The following is a 21,569-nucleotide window of genomic DNA, read 5'->3' as shown; positions in this document are numbered from 1 at the left end:
CTAGAGGTAACTACATGGTCCTCCCTACATGCCTTTACACAGGGTATTACAAACTGGATTCTTTTTCTAGATCCAGAATAGGCTTTGCTAGGACAATTCTCCAGTATTTCCTGGATTCATATCCATCCCCCACCCAGGTTGGATTGACTTTGGTAATGAATTCATGTAGCCTAAAGACTACTGTGGCAGTGGGAATGATGAACATAGTACACTTGTATAAGTTGCATTTACCCATAACATTAGATATTAAAATTCATAACTGCTGCCGTAGCTGCACCCACCCTCTATCCCACTGTTTCTGTATATAATTATTTATTGGGATATAAAATTATTTGCTATAAAATATTTTGTACAGGATGAATCTTAACTTTTGGGCAAGAACATCCTCAAGAATCTTCACTCTGATTGCTGATTTTCTCTTCACAGGGTTGCTCAGTCATCATTCAGAGTGAAGTTGGGAGAGGAAGCCAAACCTTTCGGAAGCAATCCAGTTGCTGTGTCCTAGGCAGGACATAACCCATATACCCTAAAGGTTACTGCAGCACTGAGGAATTTGAGTATTTACAGTTGTGTGTAAATCCAGTCTCTCATAATAGCCAGAAATTAATTGCTACAGCTGTGCCTATCTTTAGGAATTTCTGTCACCAACAACAAATCAAATGTCCAGCCTCCTCAGAACATTCTCCTAATAGTGTGCCATTTGAACACATTACATTGCATTGTCCGTCTTCCTTCTGGCTGGATTCAGACCTTCGGAACTGCAAGTCAACACACTCCATCAATCTCACTGGTCCTCCAAGTGCTTGGTTGTTGCATTGATGGCTTCAACAGTAGTGAAGGTCATTCATGCAGACTTTCAGAAAAGAATATTACAGTGGATGCTTGGTGTTCAGTAGTGTCAACTCTCAGATCACCTGTCAGCTCCAGTGTTAATACCCAACTTTGCAGATGTTATCTGACCTGGTGGTTAACCTCAACAGTAATGATGGGATGGTCTTTGTTCTTCCATCACCTCCATCAGTAACTGCTACAGATACGTACTTTGTGGGTTGGTGAATTATGAGGAGAGAATGGACCAAGGGACATGGATGCATTCAGAGGGCCAATCTTTACATCAACTTCCTGTAAATGAGGGCTTTTCTCATTTCAGAGCCTTCTTTCTCCAGGAGTGATATCCATTCAAACAAATATGTCCGTCATAGGGTGCATGAATGAGCAAGGGGGAACAAAGTCTTACCCCTTTACAGATGGCAATGAGGGTTTGGCAATAGACAATTCCTTTACACCAATTTCTAATCGCAAAGCATATCCCAGGGAAAGCCAACTACATAATGGGCAGGTTCAGGAGGTCCATCCTAATGTCTCATCGTTAGCTTATCAAACCTTTAGTTACTGGTCCTTGCCTTGCTGTGACCCTTTTGCTTCCCTATCTGACACCAAATGCAGCAGCTATTATACCCTGAACCCTCCTGAGGGACAGTCACCAAGAGAAGCTGTAGGCTGTTGGCCCCCTGAGTTTCTGTACGCCTTTTCCACTGATGTTCTTCGTGTTTCACTGTTGCAGTCATTACATTTGGGTTATCTGCTTGCAGGTAGCCCTCAGTCGGCCTGATTAACAAAGTCTTGGGTCCTTTGTCAGTTGCTGTCCCTTCTTCCATGACATCAGGTCATCAGGGGTATAAAACATGCAGCCGACACCATTACATCAGTCTTTTTTGCCGTGCGGTGCCCGAAGCAGAAGCAGTTCGCAAGTGCTGGTCGGCCGACTCCTGAAATTTTCATTTTCGAGTTTTAGAACCAAAGTCTTCAATTAAAGCTAAGTACCCCATTGGCAAAACTTTTTCTTGCTCCTTACCAATGTCAATTAAAGTTAATAATTGCATTACTTGTAGAAAGCAAACCCCTCATAAAGATTTTCATTCGTATTGTATTCCTTGCCTAGGCCCTGACCACGACGTACCTTGCTGTCGGTTTTGTGCTTTATTTAATCAGCGCGCTATCCGTCGGCGATATATTTTCGCCTCTAAATATTTCGGTTCTCGATTTAGTTATCCAGAAATGTCGGCGGTTAGCCATCCAACTACCGGGATTCCGAAAAAACGCAAAGATAAAGACAGAGGCAGGCCACCAAGGTCCAAAACTGCCGACGATGATTCTCCTAAGCCAGTCGCCAGTTCGCCGGTACTCAGTGAGGCACTTTCGCAACCCCTGATACCCACTACGTCTGATTTTCAGGACTCTACTGAGACCCATTAGGAGTCTGGTAAGCCGCAAGATGCTTCAACTATGGAACCCGCAGATGTCTCTAGTGGTTGGGTCCGGAGCCGCTGTGCAGGCACTGTCTTCTGAGGGTGTATTCAGGCCTACGTACTTGCATATTAAATTGACACCTCCTTCTTTACTTAGGCCTAAATCTCGATCCATGCCTAAAAAAACGACACCCAGGCCACATGCTCAGGCCTCTATGCGTAAAAAACAAATGATAAGAATGGCTGAAGATCTAATAACTCTAATCAGGGGTAGCCAACCCCCCCCCCAAGAGGCCTAGGACTGAAGTTGATTATGAATCCTTCTGATCAGGATTCTGTTTTTTCTGAGAATCTACTTATGAAGATTCTGATGCAGAGGACTCCATTCCCTCTGCTTCCCCTCCTGAAGATTTTTCTTTTGGGGAAACCTTACCTACTCTAAGAGAGCATTTCCACTGGGAAAACCAGGATTTTTCTGATTCAAAAAAGAGGCTTAGGGATTTCCTTCTCCTACCTCAGCATAGGTCTTTAGCTATTCCTCCTGTACTAGTCACTGTTGATGCTTTTTCGGAGTCTAGTTTGGCCCCTGATTCCCTGCCTCCTGTTCCCAGAAAAACTGACAGATGCTACATGGTCCCTGAATCCCACAAGTTCCTTTTTAAAACTCCTATTGCAGATCCAGAGACTATTTCACAGGGGCCCAAGGGCATTAAGGCTTCTGCTGCTAAAAATTGTACCCCTTCTGATAGAGTCTCCAGGGCGCTGGATAGATGGGGTAAGAAGGTTTACACTTCTGCAGCCTTGGCCATTAGGGCTTTAAACTGCCAGTTTCATATGTTAAAGTATCAGCAACATGTTATTGGACTGCTTAAACAGAAAATGATGTTGATTCCTGACTGTGTGGAAAATAAAGAATTACAGGATTTAATGCATTCTGCTGAACAAGTTGGTAAACATACTTTGCAATGTGGTTTTGATTCATTAGAGGCCTCTTACAGGGATGCTCTTACTGGGTGTGTGCTCAGAAGGCATGCTTGGCTTAAGGAGCAATATTTGCCTGATCATGTTAAAGCTAAATTGTTGGATGCTCCTTTAAATCAGGACTGCCTGGAAAGATGAAGCTAAATCTATGCAAACTGTTAAAGATTTTTTACATGTTCAGCCTCCTAGATGTAGTATGCACTGGCCCTCTAAGAATTGGTCCTTTCCAGCCCCTTCTAGGTCTTCTCAAGCCAAACCCAGACACAGCAAAACCCCTGGTTTTCAGTCCCAGGGGACACACAGAACTAAGCAGTGGGGGTCTCCACTTCCAAATCTTGGAATAATAAGACTCCCCTATATGATAAACTGTCTCAATGACTTCCTTTTAAAATTTCCAAGCACTTATCAACTGACTGCCCCTTTGGGGGGAAAGATTGCTCTTCATTAATAGAATTGGGAAATCATTACCCAGGACAAATGGGTTTTAAATACAGTGTCCCAGGGATACAGATTTCACTTCCACACGTTGCCAACACCAAGCGGGTGGCCGGACCTACCCCCAAATCAGTGGACAGAGGCCCAAAAACATGTACTTTCTCTCTTAAGCATGGGGGCTATTGAACTGGTAACAGAAGAGGAAAAGGGACAAGGTTTCTACTCGAGACTTTTCCTGGTACCCAGAAAAGACAATTCATGGCGCCCTATCCTGGACCTGTCTACTCTAAACACCTTTTTGGAGATTCCAAAATTCAAGATGCTGACTCTTCACCAGTTACTTCCTATGCTAGGCAAAGGTGCCTGGTTGGCAACACTAGATTTACAAGAAGCATACCTGCACATCCCAATCAGGGAATCTTGCAGAAGATACATATTCAAAGCAGGCTACACGCAGTTCTCTGCACTGCCCTTTGACTTATCTACTGTGCCCAGGGTATTCACAAAGTGCCTAGCTCCAGTTATTGCATTTTGCAGGCAAAGAAATATTCAAATATACCCATACCTTGACGATTGTCTAATTCAGGCAGAAAGCCAGGACATACTTTTGAATCATCTGGCCTTTGTACAAAGGGTTCTAACTTGTCTGGGGTACACCATAAACGAAAAGAAATCGCAACTGGTAGCCTTTCAACAAATTATATTCCTGGGAGCAAGCTTCACTACAACTTCCCAGATGGCTTACCTCACTCCAGAGAAGCAAATTCATTTGACAACCTACTTCAAACAAGTGGCCACAAAAACCCTGCTATCTGCAAGACAAATACTGCAGGCCTTGGGGTTCATGGCCTCCTGCATTCTTCTAATTCCATATGCAAGACTGCATATGAAGAAACTACAGTTTTATCTAAAAAGCCTATGGTGTCAATATTCTCAGGACCTAGAGACAATGATTCCTATCATACCTTGCCTACGCCTAGAGTTCCTTTGGTGGGCAGAGGCCTGCCACCAAAACAAGGGACTACCTTTTACACCACCCGCTGCCGCCCAAACCCTAACAACAGATGCATCAGGCTATGCATGGGGGGGGCTCATCTGGCAGGGAAGTGCATTCAAGGCAAATGGAACCCAAGTCAAATGTACCTGCATATCAGTCAAAAAGAAATGTTAGCTGTATAGAATGCTCTGACAGCCTTCAAGGACCACATTCTTCCAGGACAACTAATGGTAAAGATGGGCAACACCACTGTTATGTGGTACATAAACAAGCAGGGGGGTACACATTCTTACCCCCTCTGCAGACTAGCCATGGCATCGTGGAACACAGCCTTGAGCTACCAAGTGCACCTATAAGCTCAATTCCTGCCAGGAAAATTAAATACACTGGCAGACCGACTAAGCAGAAACCTCATGGACCCACATGAATGGAAACTGGAACCAAGGACTTTCAACATGTTGACAAGCAAATGGGGAAGCCCAGATATAGACCTGTTTGCCTCTCCCCAGATCTAACAATTGGACAAATATTGCACAAGGACTCCTCACAAACATGCCTGGAAAGTGGATGCTCTGTCCTTCAGCTGGAAAAACCTATCAGTCTATGCCTTCCCCCTCTGCTTCTGCTCTCCAAAGTACTACTAAAAATTAAACAGGACAAGCCAAGGATAATTTTGATTACTCCAGACTGGCCGCGCCAACACTAGTACCCCCTTCTGCACAGTGTGTCACGGTTATCTCCATGGCACCTGCCTCAGACTCCTTCCCCTGCTGTCTCAGCAGGAGAACCAGATTCTGCTCCCTCAGCTTCTAACACTGAACCTTGAACCTGGCTAATTACTTAATCTCTCCTTTACCAACCCTCAGCAAATCTGTGATGGATATCATTTTAGAAGTAAGGAGGCCTAGTACTAGAAAATCTTATGCTGAAAAATGGAAAAGATTCTGTGCCTGGAACCAGTCTCAAGGGATGAGTACAGCAGCACCCAGTTTACCTCAGATTTTACAATACTTAACTGAGATGCTTCACAAGCGCCTGTCTTTTTCCTCCATTAAAATCCACGCCTCAGCCATTTCAGCTCATTATAACACAGAACCTCCCCTCTTCTCTCATCCACTGCTCAAGCAGTTCCTCAGAGGGGCCAAAAATTTGAGACCACCCAGGAGAGCTCCAACCCCAGCCTGGGACCTTAACTTTGTCTTGGAGAAACTCACTCTACCTCCTTTCGAGCCAGCTGCTACTGCAGACTTAAAATTTCTTTCTTGGAAAACAGCTTTCCTTTTAGCAATCACTTCAGCTAGAATGTTATCTGAATTACAGGCCCTTATGGCAGGGAGCCTTTCATCATCTTTCATGCGGACAAGGAGTCCCTCAGAACCAATCCACCCTTCATGCCCAAGGTGGTATCCAGTGTGGCTCTTAATCAGTCCATTCATTTGCCAATCTTCTTTCCCAATCCACAGAATAACGGGGAACGGATACTGCATTCCTTAGATGTGCACAGACAACTTAAATTCTTCTTGGACAGGACTAAACCTCAAAGGAAATCTGAACAACTGCTGGTGGCATTTGCTGCAGGGGCGGAGGGGAAGGTTATTTCAAAGCAAACCATTTCTAAATGGATAAGCCATTGCATTTATTTCTGCTATAAGCACCATGGAAATCCTATCCCCCAGGGATTCAGACCTCACTCCACCAGGGCTGCATCTACCTCTACAGTCCCCTACCAGGGACATCCTAGAAGCTACCTGGAGTTCTGTACATACTTTCACCAAACATTATCATTTGCCAATTTTCTCTAAATCCAGAGCTGGCTTTGCCACTGCAGTCTTGCAGGGCCTTATAGCTGGCCCTAATGCTATCTATCTAAATTCCTCCTCCCAACCATAGCTTTGGGAATCTACCCAACTATAATGACTGCAACAATGAAACATGAAGAACATAGTACAGTTGTGTACACTTACCATAAATGTAGATGTTTGAGTGTATTCATTGTTGCAGCCCTGGTTACCCTCCCTGCAGCCCCCTAACCTCTTTTGGCTATATCTCTACTTTCCTTTACTATGCTTAAAGCCTTTTGGGTGTATTTGCTTTTTTGTTAAAAGTATATCTTTGTACTTTTATATTTAATTGCTTCCCATTAGGAGGGCACCTGACATCTGGGGGAAGAAAATCTGATGTAATGGCGTCGGCTGCATGTTTTATACCCCTGACGACCTGATGTCATGGAAGAAGGGACAGCAACTGACGCAGGACCCATGACTTTGTTAAATAGGCCGACTGAGGGCTACTTGCAAGCAGATAACCCAAATGTAATGACTGCAACATTGAATAAACTCTAACATCTACATTTATGTTAAGTGTACACAGCAGTACGTTTTTCTTATCACCAGCTTCTTACAGAAAACAAGAGCATGCAATGCTGCGATGATCCTTATTCCCCCATTCTGATCCGAGCAAGTTTGGTTTCCCTTGCTAATGCTTCACTTAACAAAGCACCCATGTCTTCTAGATCCCCACTTGGATCTTCTCTCTAATCATTCTTGACCACCTCTGAATCTGACCATATGGCTTCTCCAGTGCCATTGATGGCCAAAGACCCTTCCTTACCCTAGAGTGTGGTTCAGGACGTTTTTTTATTGAAAGAACCTTTTCCAATAAGAGGCAGGTCAAGGAACCGACCTCAAAACCCACAAATAAGATGTCCACACAGCGAAGAGGAAGTAATGAGAACCAGCAAGGGAGACAAACAGGTTTAGTATATAAAATTTCCTCTATGACATTGATTGATGTGCAACTTTCTGTCTTGAATAAAGGTTTAACGTTTGTGCCGACACAGAGTGGATTCGACAGAGGTACTCAAAGACCTATGCCTATTTGGCAGGATGCTTACTTTGAAAACTTTTAGTAATTCTGAATAAAATGCCAGTGTTTTTTAAAAACCCAGTACATACATACCGCCTAATAACTCCACAGTAGATTTGTTTATAGATATATGTGACAAGCAGTTAAGGGAAAGACTAACAGACACAATAAGAACTTTATTAATATGTCAGTCATAGAGACACAAGCCCTATCTGAGCTTAAACAAATTACTAGTATCGAAATACGACCAGCAGATAAAGGGGGTGGAATTGTTGTCATTGATAAAGACAAATACATGGATTGTATGCTGAATCACTTACGTGACACCAATACGTATGCTACATTATCTGCACAAATGCTAAGAGGTGTCATTGAGAAAGTACCATTTTTAATATTTGATTTACTAATAACTCGTATGGTATCAGAACAGCTATTTGAGTACTTTAAGGTTGAATATCCTGTTGTTCCCATAATCTATGGTCTTCCCAAGATACATAAGAATATGTTAAATCCCCCAATGTGACCGATAGTTTCGAGTAGAGGCTGGGTCACTGAGCCTCTTTTGATTTTTGTCGAAAAAAACCTACGCATTGTTTTAAATGAATGTCATACTATATTGAAAGATACTAAGAGTTTCTTGAATGAGTTGAAAGACTGCATGGAAGTTATCAAGGGCCCTTGTTTGTTTGTTACTTTAGATATAGAGTTTCTCTTCACTGTCATCCACAATGAACTTTTGTGTAGGAATAACATGACGACCAACAAAGTGAACCTTATATGTACATTGCTTGAGATTATTCTCGAACACAATGTTTTAATTTTTGGGAAGGACTATTACATACAATAAATTGGCATGGCTATAGGCACAACCTGTGCCAATAGCTATGCCAATTTATCTTTGACTAATTGGGAGATTTATCATGTGCTTTCCAACAATATTTACTGTAATTGTATTAAATGGTACAAGCGTTTTATGGATGACATTTTTTTGTTATGGCAAGGCACAGAGCAGCAATTGAATGATTTTTTTCTTTATTTGAATCAGCTGAAACTTTTTTTTTAAGATTCACATATAGATATTCAGGGGTGGAGATGGACCTTTTAGATGTCAAGGTAATCAAAGATGACCTATGTACTGTGTCCACAGCCATGTACAGGAAAAATGTTAGAAAGAACAATATTCTTCATTACAGCAGCATGCACCCAAAACATACTAAGCTAAATGTTCTTAAGGGACAGATTTTTCGTGTCATGCGACTGCATAATGATGATAGTGAATTGACAGATGCCCTGTTTACTCTTAAACATGAATTTATGGAGAGAGGCTACAGTTGTAATACAATTGATTCTCAGATTTCTGAAGCCTGGCATGAAAGGAGAGGGATATGCAAAACTTATTTTTCAGATGACCTCCCTGGTAATGTAGACATAGATACATCTGTCACATTTTGTCCCAGAATCCCAGGAAGGAATGACACTACAGGTAAGATAAGGATGCCTTTGACCTATGCAAGTGACATCCACGTAGTTTGTGATGTCTTTAGGAGTAATTGGGATATTATCTCCAAAGTACAGGAATTAAAATGAGTAATAGATGATCAACCCAATTTTGCATTTAGGAACAATAGGTCACTTAAAAAGCAACTTTGCTACAGGTCTAATTCCATGCCTTCACAGAATTTACCAGAGAAAACTGGTACATATATCTGTAGGAGATGTTTAGCTTGCACTCATGTACATATAGGTGGACAATTTATGCATCCATCACTAGGATTCAAGATAGAAAGTGCTTTCTATTCTGACTTCCGAACAAAAAATGTAGTCTATTTTTGTTACTGTATCACATGTCCTGCATTTTATGTAGACAAGACCAATAGAATAATTAAGGATAGGATATTGGAGCATTTGAGAGATATTATGAATGGCAAGGAAACCAGTGCTTTAGCTATGCTTGTAGCTAAAGAAGGACCAAGGCATAGCTTTAAGTTTTTGGTGTTAGAAATTATGCACAGTACTATGAGAGGAGGCAATTTGGTTAATAGAACTGAATCTAATGAACATAAATGGATTATAAGGTTCAGGCAGACAAACCCCCAGGCCTGAATAATAAAGTTTCTCTAAAGCCATTTTTCAAGGCTAGAGCTCTTAAACATTGACTTTTAATTTTATCAGTGAACATTTTTATTACTGTAATTGCTATATTAAATAGTATTTGTATCAATTATTTTAGCAATGTGACACTTCTAGCAACATTCACTATATATTACATGCCATGTACTATATATACATATATATATATATATATATATATATATATATATATATATATATATATATATATATATATAATTTTTGGTAACAATCTACTGCTGAAATGTCAGAGATTTTAGTAGCATTCTTATTTATGCCATTACTATTTTAATGTGTTAATATTATTTACTATGAGCTAGTTTTTCACTGTGATCCAGCATTTTAGAGGTTATGTATGTATTTAAGTCATTAGCCTAGTTGATTGGCTCTTTTGAATGTATAAAAGCAAGTTTTTTATGCTAGTTCTCATTCTAGTCTGATGAAGCCGATGGTATCCGTGAAAGCGCTCACTTGTTTTTCCTTGGAATAAATTATTTCTGATATTTATTCAGCTGTGTGGAACCAGTGTGTTTTTACTCAATTTTGCTCAATTTATCACATTATTTGGTTCCTTAGTCAGTTTCGGAGATTTTTTGTCTTTTGCTGTGGTTCACATTTTGTCAGCTTTGCAAAAATAATCCAGATGTAAAGTTTATAAAAGTTGAGTAGAAATGTTTCTCCTTATGGGCTAATGGACATAGTGTAAATGTCTTTTTCACTTCTGTTCTATACATGTCTTACAGCTATTTTCAAATTCATTTGAGACTGATTGTAGTTACTCTCTGATTAAAATATAGTTATCCATTTCCAGTTTGCACAACAGTTTTCATAGCTGTTCTCGTGCAACCCACAAGCTAAGGAAGGCATTTTTGAAAGAAGCCTTCCTCCTGCTTCCTTGAAACTTTAATTCTTCTGGAATTTCTAATTAGAGCATCCTTTGACCCAACCTCTTCTGCAGACCTAAAATTCCTGTCTTGGAAAACTGTTTGGTAGCCAGCACATCAGCTAGGATATTTTTAAAATTACAGGATTTATCTTCTAATGTCCACAGTATTTTTTTTTTTTTACAAGGACAGTGCATTTCTGTGAAAAGATATAACTTCTGTCTATTTAGCTGTCTTCTTCCCTAATCACTCTCTTAGGGATTATCTTCTGTGCATGCTAGACATGCATAGAGAATTCAGATTTTTCCATCACAGAACTAAAACAATAAGGATAGATCCTCCGTTATTCATACCATTTGCTCCAATAAGCTGCATCTGAAGTTTCAAAAATAACTCTGTCCAGATGGATTTCATATTACATTTCCTTTGTATATTCTTCAAGAAATAAATCAATTTGTGAGATGAGATAGATTTGATAGCAAGAGTGCTAAAATTTTCCCATGTGATTTGTGACATGACATTCCAATTCTTTGTAATAAAGTATAATTTTCTCAGAATGAGATTGTTGTCTGTTTTCTTTAGATAGGTATTTGTATTGTTTATTTTCGTTTTTGAGTTACCGTATTGTTGTTATTATTTGAAAAAAGAAAATTAAAATAGAGATTTTGGAAAAAAAAAAAAGAAATAAATCATTGCCTGCCAAACCAAGAGCCAGTTCTGTAAGATCTCTGTCATCTTCAGCCTTTTTCAGAAAGCTTTCTATAGATGAAATATGTGGGGAGCAACAGCTTGGTCTACATTGCATACCTTTGCAAAACATAAACTGGGTATAATCTTTAGATCCACAAGCTCATTGGGATCTGATCCCATTAGTAGGATGAGGTGGGCTGGATGCTACTTAGTATAATGCTGGATCCTTTTGATCTTAGTCTGTTTGATATGCCTTCCCTACCCTTACCAAATTATCACCTTTTCCAAAGGACCTGCAAGACCAGGCTGAAGCTCGACTTGCCCCTTCCTATCTCTTGATGTAAACAGGAAGGAGCTACAGCAGGTCCTCAGCCTGGTCTTGCATTGTTTCAGGCATTGACTGAACCATGTCAACGGAAAGTGTGTAATTTTCAAGTGTGAAAATCTGAGCTTTCATGAAGTTCCTATTCCTGTAGTAGAAAACTGCAAAGGAAATCCATGAATGTATGATGCAAACATTGAGTGACAAGTCCCCTTCTTACTCAGCTGTGAAGAAGTGTGCAAACTTTCATCTCCGAGATTTTGAGACCGAAGATGAAGCAAGCTCTGGGAGGTCTCAAATGGTGCCATCTCCTAAAATTGTTGACCATGTCCATGACCTGATTTTGGTAGATCGGTAAATATCAGCTAAAACAATTGCTGAGACACTATAGATGTTCAGGAATGTGTTGGATTTATAATCCATGAGCAGCTGGGTATGCAGAAGCTGTCTGTCAAGTGGGTGCCCAAGTATTTGAATGCCGATGAGAAAAGACATTGAGTGGACAGTTCCAGGTTGATTTTGTGGCATTTTTGTTGAGCTGGTGCCAACTTTTTGGAGTGACTAGCTACTGTTGATGAAACATAGCTACACCACTATGATCCTGAAACAAAGCAACAGTCCATGCATTGGTGGCACTCAGATTCACCAAGGCCAAAGAGGTTCAAGACTCAAAAGTCATCAGGAAAGGTTATGGCCACAGTGTTTTGGAATCAGGAAGGTGTCGTAATGACTATCTTCCAATAGGCCAAACAATTAATGCAGAATAGTACTTTAACTTGCTGTATCGTTTAAGGTGGCATTGAAAGAAAAAAGGAGCGGGAAGCTATGGAAAGGAGTTCTCTCTTTGCAAGACAAAGCACCTGCTCACAAGGCTGGCAAAACGAAGGATGTTTTGTCAAAACTGGGATTTGAGTGCATAGACCATCCACCGTACTCACCAGATCTTGCTCCATCTGACTATTTCCTGTTTCCAAACCTTAAAAAGAATTTGAAAGGGTGGCAATTTTTGAGTGATTTGGAGGTGATTGCAGCAGTATTTCATTGACCAGACTTCAGACTTTTTTTTTTTGGCAGGGTTACAGAAACTTCAGACACAATGTGTCAAGTGTGTTGACCTTCGGGGAGAATATGTTGAATAACTTGCAGTCTTTTTTTAAGGAAGAGCTTTTCTGGGACTGTCCTTCCTGCCCAACATTATAGTGTCCTCCATTCATGTACATCATTGCTCAAGACTTGCACATAGGTTAAGATCTTTCTAATTCCAGCCTGTAAGACATACTTAGGTAAGTATTTAATCCTAGATTTGTATGGACTGCAATCAGAAAAGCCCGAAGCATTCTTTCATCCACCAGAATTACAGTCTTTGCCATTTCCTTTATGCGTTTCATTCACAGACTGTGGAGGTGGTTCAACTTCTGTTTTTCTTGCATACTTCCTTCCACGGATGTTCAAGAGAAAATGAGAGAGAAAAGTGAAACATTGAAATGAACCCACTGAGAAAAATATGGAAAATGAAATAACCAGGTAGTGATTGTAGGAGTTACATATGTGAAGACTGTTCTAATTACAGTTTTTTTAAAATGAGTTCTTGGATAACTAAATTTTATAAGGATGCATTTCCTATCTAATAGAGAAGCATTTTTAATCAAAAAGGTGAACACTGGGATTTTTCTAATTTATGTATGTACAAGAAAATGAGAGTTGTAAAAGCCACATTTAATTTTTTTATTTGGTTTTAGATTTAGGACCTTTCAAAACTTTACTTTAGCTAATTTAATTTTTCTGCATTTTTCTGATTATTGTGTAATGAATACTTGGAAGGTTTTAATAGCAATGATAGAGTAGGGGGCACTAATTGTTCTATCTCTCCATTAGTACTCTTCAGAAGTACAGGCATGGACATGACCACCTCTTCCTCATTGTCCAGGTGTACCCTTCAGGCTGATACCAGTAGTTCATCTTCCAGCTTTCTTGACTGCAGGAGCTTTGTAATAAGTGATGCTGGCACCTACTAATTTTCAACATCACATAGGTGCCGAGGTTGCATAGTTTATAGTGGAGGCAAGGCATGTAGCACTCAGTGATCCAAAAGCAGCAGATGGCACTGAGTTGCTAGACTTCATCAGAATTTCTTGCCTCACCATTTGTACAACTTTCTACAGAAAAGAAGAGCCACTAGCAGTACTGCTGTCTGGCATATCATGTATTTTTATGAATCTTGGTCAAAAAACGTGCTGACTGAAAATCTAGCCATTATACTTATATACTTATATATTATATTATATTATTATATTATACTTAGTGATATCAAGAAAACAATCTTCTAGTTAAGTAGATAGAAAAAGAGGACAACACAAGAGTCAATATTGACTTCCAAAATAGCTGCACATTGAGTAACGGTTTAATTCTGCCTCTCCCAGTTTGAAAAAAGAAACTTATCAGAGAAAGCCAGTGAACCTAGATTTCTGGGTAAATTTCAGTAACTGACTAGTAAGTACACTGCCTAGATGCCAGGAAAAAAGAAATATAAAGGACATGAAGGAAAATCAGCAGTTCAGAAAGTAGTAGTGCAATTTCCAGACATGATTTCAGTAACCAAGAGGAAAGTATAAAGCAGCTGCACACAGACCTGGCTAAAACAAACAAAACACTGATAGATATATGAACACAAGCAGTAAAAAGCTGGAAAAAAATGGAAGAAACTTTGCAAAGATATTCAGATAAGGTGACAGAATTGCAAATCTCAGAGGCTGAAATATAGAAAAGGCTGGGTGAATGAGACTACACAAGAAGAGATGTTTAAAAAAATTATAGAATTAGAGGGACAGAGCATGTTAGAGAAAACCTTAGATTTTCTGCTGTACCAGAGAAGCTGGAACAGACTGTATTAATTTTATGAAAGTACAAATAAGCAACTGGGCTGGTATTTCACAACAAGAATTGTTAATTGAAAGGGCACATCATGTATATGCTCCAAACCTGGCTATGAAAAAAAAACCTTAGACCTTTAATAGTAAAAATACAATCTTGCCAGCAGAAGGAATTGATTCTGACAAAACTGTGGCAGAACGACAAAGTAATAAAAGTGGGAATTAGCAGAGTGCTTGTGGAGAATGACTACTTATTGCACACCAGGAAGAGGAGGAATAAATAGGGCATGCCAAGACACAGACATGAGATTCAAACTGCTGTACCCAACTATCATCAAAATATTTTTTCCTGGAGGAACAAATACATTTTTTGATGAAGTACATGCTAAGGAAGAAATACAAAAGTCAGTCTAACAAAAAGTGAGCTGTGAAACAGGAGGAGATTCTGCTTCTTGTTCTTTTGGTAATAAAGACCACAGAGAGATTGTGACAGTGAAACCATTCCCAGTGTTTCATCAGAAAATGATTGAAAGTGAGAAAAAAGTACAGAAGTTGACTAGAAGAATCAAAAGTGTACTGGAGGTGAGGCAGAGACAGGGTTTGGGAGATGGAGATGAACAGGAATAGAACAAAAAATCTTGAAATATTGGACTTTGTTAAACTTGTAGGAGACTGTAAAGCATATGCCCTACTTCATGTCATTAATGTTTGGTAAAATACTCAGGAGAGGGGAGAGCAGGGAGAGCGTTGACTGTAAGTAAAACAAATTTTTTTCTTAATAGTATTACTTAGGTGGTACACGATTTTCCCTGCATGTTGTAAAGTAAAGTTTTTTTCCAGTTATTTTTAAGTGTAATGGGTATACTAATGTAAATATGTGCTATGGTTTATTCTTTTATGTTTCTGTTTCCCTTCTCTCTTTCTCCTTGTTTAGTTTTAAGAAATGTAGGTATTACAAAAAGGGGGGGGGGGGAATCTGGTTAAAAGAACATGAAAAAAGAAAAAATAGTGTGATCTTTCTCATTCTTGCATAGGGGAGTGACTGTTAGCTTTATATAGTAACATGTTTTGACAGAAAGTGAGTAAATGAAAAAGAATATCGAGTATTATAAGGTCTTGTTTCTAGTAAACAGTCCTGTATCTGGTTCTGATATCACTAGCAGACAATCTGGTAAAGAGATGTGGCTTGGAGAAAATGTTTTCTGGAAGCATTTGTGTGTTTCTCAGCTGGGTGAGCTATAAAGATAAAGCAAAACAGGCAGCACTTAATAGAATCACAGGCTCTACCAATATGCTTTTCTACATGGATAAGCTTTCTTTCTGTTTAGCTTGAGTTTGTGTGTGTGTGTGTGGCTGTCAGTTTGGAACTTGTGTTCCTGTTAAGGGGTTAAAACTTCAGTATTTGAAGATGTACGTAGCTTTGTGTTTTATTATTACGTTAGTAGGTTTTATGGGGATATTGGGTGTGTGTGTCTGTCTTTTTATTTGAGGGTTTTCAATAAAACAAAAAGCTCTGCAAGATGTGACATAGGCTCAAGTGGAGATGACAAGAACCAGTTGTGTAAAAGAGTAATTGCCAAACAGTGCATGCATGTAACACAAAAGCTGGAACTAGAAACTTATCAAAAAAGCTGTTTTACATAAAAGTGGGAATAATCCCTCAAGAATATCATTCTTTCTATATTGTCTTTAAACATTAATGGTCTTGCAGATAAATCCAAAAAATAAAGAGTAGTGAACTATTTTAAAAATGTAGAGTGCAAATAGCTATACTACAGGAGAGACACTTGGAAAAAACTGAACATATAAATTTGATAAGGAATGGTTTTCAGGATGGTTATTCCGCAGACTACCTGGGGCAAAGGAAGAGAGGAGTACTTATAGTAATTGCAAGAGGAGCTCCAATAGTAATAGAAGAGGGGGAAAAGGACAATAATGGTAAATTTGTAATACTAAGGGGATACTGGCAGGGGAGGAGGATTACACTGGCATGTATTTATATTCCACCGAAAACTGCTATAATAGAGCTAAAGAAAATTCTGGGAGAAATAATCAGCTTTCAGCAAGGAATATTACTTATAGAAGGGAACTGGAATTTGAATTGCAAGAGTGATGATGTGTTTGGGGGGCCCAGAAAGAGAAATTTAACAAAGTAGGGTAGATTTTTAAAGAAATTTATGAAAATGTTTGACATGGAAGATGTGAATTCAGTACTAGGAATTCAGAGTGAATTTACATATTATTCCTCAAGATACATAAATTGGGCTAGGCTGGACAGAATTTACATTATACTGGAACATGTGCATTTAATTGAACGTCTTGATACGCACCCAATAAATATTTCAGATCATGCACCAGTAATAACTAAAATAAAAACACAGGGTAATGAAACAAAAAATGAGACACTGGCAATTTCCCACTTATCTGTTAAAAAGAGAGGAATTTAAGGAATAAGTAGTGGAAATTATTCAGGAGCTATTCGTGAGAAGATAGAAACTTCTGAAAATATAGCTAGGAAGTGGGATAAATTTAAAATGGAATTTAAAAATAGGTTGGAAATAAAAGAAATGGAGATATGGTTAAGAAGTAACAAAAATTATTCAGAGGGACTGACAAATATCAAAGTATTGTAAATAGTGGGAATCTCACAGAACAAGAAGAGGACCAACTACAGAATGATAAACAGAAATAAGGGACTACCTTGATAATATGCATACATTTAGAAAGAATGCTGTCAAGCAACTGTTTTTGATAATAACTCTAGAGCACAAAAACTTTTAACACAACAGAAAGTAAAAAGGGCCGTCACCAAGCTTAGGGAGCATATTACAAGGAGGATTATGTAGAAATATTAGGAATATTTTGGAAATTCTATGAAAGTCTGTATAAAGCAGAGAAGTACAGAAATCAAGAAAAGGTACAAATGGCAATATTTATGGAAGAATTAAATATGCCAAGGCTAGAGGGAGAGGAGGCTCAATTACTAACATGATAGGATGGGATGAGATAAAAATGGTGATGTATAACCAATCTACAGGAAAATCCACAGGATTCGATGGTATTCCTGTGGAAGTTTGGAAGCAAGGAGGGAAAAAAAATTGATGAAGATCTTGAAGGTTTTGTTTAACAGTATTTTAAGAGGAGGAGAAGTACCACAATCCTGGAAGAAAGCTGTAGTAGCTGTACTACCTAAAGAAGGTAAAGATCCATCAGATCCAGCTTCATACAGGCCCATTTCAATACTAAATTATGATTATCAAGTGTTTGTCTATAATGGCTAAAAGAATAGCAAAAGTGATGCCACAATTGGTAGATATGGGTCAATATGGTTTTGTGGAGGGGAGACAGACATTTGTCAAAATAAACAGAACAGTGATGATGCAGAGGGAAGCAGAATGTAAGAAAATATTACTGTTGCTGGTGAGTCTTGATGCAGAGAAAGCATTTGACAAGAGTAGGCTGGGATTTTATGAGCAAAGCGGTGGAAGCATTTGCATTCCCCAGTAAATTGTAAGGTTGATTAGGTGGATATATGAATGATCAGATGTGAAAATTAAAGTCGGTGGGGTCCTCTGTGATAATCTCTGCTTGAGCAGAGAAACCAGGCAGGGGTGTCCTCCCTCCCTTTTATTTACATGATATTTGGATCCATTAGCAAAAAAAAAAAAAAAAAAAAACAAAGGGACTCAGAAATTCAAGGATATAATTGGTATGGTAGTCAAGAAAAGCTGGCTCTACTTGCAGATGACATTATTTTATACTTGACAAAACCAGAAAGAGACATTACAGTGTTGCGGAACATATTTAGACAGTTTCAGACCATTTTGGGATACAAAATTAATGAAGCAAAAACAAAAAAGCAATAGCGGTAAACTGTGTTCCCACATACGAATTGGTTCAGCAGTATCCATATTTAAGGGGACATGATAAAATGAAGTATTTAGGATTATGGATTAAAAATTATACTGGTGTGGCAGCTAAGTATATGTGGGGAAGAGACTAAACAAAAGGTAATTCAAAAACTCAGAAAATGGAAGCTCTGTTATATGATATTAATAATAAGATACAAGCAGTTAAAATGTTTTTATTCCCTTTAGTCTTACACACTTGTCAGGCATATTTTTATCAACGAGAGGAGAAGTTGTGGATAGCAATTAATAAAGAGCCGAAGGATATTATCTGGGAGGGAAGATGGCAAAAGTCATGTGGGATAAGCTTATTCTTCCAATAAAACAAGGCGGATTGGTATTACCCGAGTTGAATGGGGTATTTTAGAACAACACAGTTAAGGCTCCTATACTTAGCACAATCAGAAAACAATAATTCAAAGTAGAAAGTGATAATGATGAAATGGGGGGGGGGATCTCAAGTTAGAGTGTAAGCCTGGGATTTTGGATGCAGACCTTTAAGGAGACCAACAATAATCATACAGAATATTATATTCATAAAGTAGCAGAAGGCCTTCTAAGAACTAAGCCAACACAGGAATGGAGAAATGAGATTCTGCCAATAGGGATGACTACAGTTAGGAATACAGAGAATAGGCAAGAGGGGGCGAGAATGTATTTAGAGAAAACTGGCAAAGGAACCAACGTACTTGAAGCAAATAACTAAAGAGGGAAAGGTAATAGAATGGGAAGATGCCAAGAACTTATTTGGACTGCGGGCTAAAGATTGCCTTTCATATCAAGGATTGATATCAGAATATAGGCAAAGAAAGAAATAGGGGGGTCCTAAACAAAAGACCAGCACTGGTTGAGTTTTTAGTAGAATCTAGAACAGAAGTTGCCATTCAGAAAGGAATAATTAGAAGAGCATATAAAATATTACATGATAAATATAAGAATAAATCAGAGGAGGTTAGGAAGGACTTGGAAGAGAGATTAGGTAGGCAGTTCACTAAGAAACAATGGGGGTATATATGTATATTTCCCAAATATGCAACAAAATCTGGAAGATTTTTGGATCTTTGCCTGGAAGTGCTTACATAGGTATTTTTATATCCCAAGCCGACTTCAAAGAATTTTTCCTCAGGTAGACAGCAAATGTTGGAGGTGTGATGGGACACAAAGAGGCAACTGGGAACACATTTTCTGGGAATGTAATGAGTTGGTAGACTTTAAAGATTTCCTGCAGACTGCTCTGTTGGAGATGCTGAGTGAGCAAGTTGGAGTGACAAGAGAAATTATTTTTTTGAGATGTGGTACAAACTTGGAGTTGCCTAAACATAGCAAGGCCTTGCTGAGTCTAATTATGATGGCTGCCAAAAAAGCAATTACTAGAAAATGGAAGTCAAAGTCTTAACCAATTTTACTAGAAGTAGTGAAGATAGTAACAAGAGTTAAAACAACTGGAACTGGGATCTTTGGGTAGGAGCAAATTATATAGTTAAAAATGGGAACTGTGGGATCAATACGTGCAGTAGAGGGACAGGGTTTAAAAGAAGCAGGATTTGAATCAGCTATGTAATGGCTGACTAACAATGACTGAATATATTAAAAGTGATTATTTGCAGCAACAGTTGTGTCGCATGGTTTGGAATGTATAGGTCACTTTGGTTTATTGTCATTTGTATAAGTGTAACGTGGCCTATGCCATACATGATAATTTAATAAAGATGTTTTGTGTTTAAAAAAGCACACACGAGGCAGTCATGTACTGCTTTTAAAAATGTGTTCTAATTTTACATGGTTATTGTTTCATATGCTGTTGGAGTTCTTGTTTTTTTCCTTTTTGAATTTAAACATAATTAACGGCTTTTATTTTTTTCCTTAGCAAATAGATGGAGAAGCCTTTCTTTTGTTAACACAGACGGACATAGTCAAAATCCTGAATATCAAGCTGGGACCTGCACTTAAAATCTACAATGCTATACTCATGTTCAAAACTGCAGAAGACTAAAATGAAAGTCTAGCAAAGGGATGGAGGAATCTGTGCTTCCATTAGTCCATACTGATCAATTGTGTTAGCCAGGATACAGCTGGGAATTCCTCTCAAGCAGCACAAATATTTGACTAATTGCCCATGTTTCCTGGTATTAGTCAGATCAGAGAGGTTACTCAAGCTCAACACCATTTTTTGTGTTCTCAAATTACAAGGATATGGAGGTCAGTGAACAATACTTATCTCAAAGATATTTGAAGAGGAGATCAAGAGAACATCGTGCTTTAACTGAAAGTAACAGGGTGACTTTGTAACGCTGCTTTGGTTATGATTTGGATATGGTGGTACCAGTACTAGAAACCTACAAGGAGACTGTAATTCTCATCTATTTATTTTAGTCATTTTTTAAAATACATCTTTTTTATACATTGTTGCATTTGATCAAATGTTCATCATTAAGGCCTATATGTTATGGGCGTTCAGGAACTGTAGAATGTATTGAATACTTCTTTGTTTCAAAAGAAAGTTGTACTGTAGTTCAAGGCACTAACTTGCTGCATTATGAATCTGTTCATCTTTTAGTATAATGTATAATGAAACAGTGATTATTATAAAACTAAATATTCTGTAAGGTTATTTGGGAGTGTGGTTTGATTAGTCTAAAGTTGACGCAGCCTTATTTTACTATTCACAATGGAATTTTGCTTCCAAGTTTTTAAATGCATTATCAAATCTGTTTTCCTCTTAAAGCCATACTGTGAATACAAGTCTGAAGCAGTACAGAAATCAAATGCGTTTTTTTATTTTTCCAAAATAAACAAAGCATTTGAATTTGTTTGCATTTGTTACATATCATTTCTGTTGGTATTTGAATAATTTTCTGAGGATTAAATCTGAGATATACTTAGTATTTTGAGAACTTCTGTAGTGAGCTCCTGTCACCAATGCATGTGTGTTGGAGAATAGAATTACAAGCAGTTAGGAAACATAATGGTAATCCTAAGTAAAGCATTTTGAGGAATACTTCTGATATAAAAGTACTGAGTAGTAGTGGAACACAAGAACAATATTAGGCAAGCAGTCACAGGAACCATAAAGAGGCCTATCCATGTACACTTTTAAGAAGACACACTTTAAGTTCTTGCCTTCCCTTATGAGGGCTTAATAGTGTCCAGCTCCTAAATCTGACAACTAGCTTTAAATGCAGACAGAATAGCACTTTGCTTGACCTGTAGTGGTAACTTACTCCATAGGCCTGACAAA

At 38.5% G+C, this 21,569-nt stretch overlaps 1 protein-coding gene across 1 annotated transcript in view; it reads left to right on the top strand.

Moving 5' to 3' along the window:
• The window catches only part of LOC122812929 (lethal(3)malignant brain tumor-like protein 4), a 2,410,392-nt gene extending 2,389,251 nt beyond the window's left edge, over positions 1-21,141 (top strand). The window contains exon 22 of the mRNA XM_044084994.1: positions 20,199-21,141. Within this exon, the coding sequence (XP_043940929.1) occupies positions 20,199-20,324 (126 nt within the window). The 3' untranslated portion in view covers positions 20,325-21,141. The remainder of the gene's footprint in view (positions 1-20,198) is intronic.
• Positions 21,142-21,569: the final 428 nt, after the last annotated feature.

Source organism: Protopterus annectens, chromosome 1.part1, assembly GCF_019279795.1.
Source record: "Protopterus annectens isolate FY-2018-M chromosome 1.part1, PAN1.0, whole genome shotgun sequence".
Taxonomy (NCBI): Eukaryota; Metazoa; Chordata; order Ceratodontiformes; family Protopteridae; genus Protopterus; species Protopterus annectens.
This window is presented reverse-complemented; position numbering and strand designations above follow the sequence as displayed.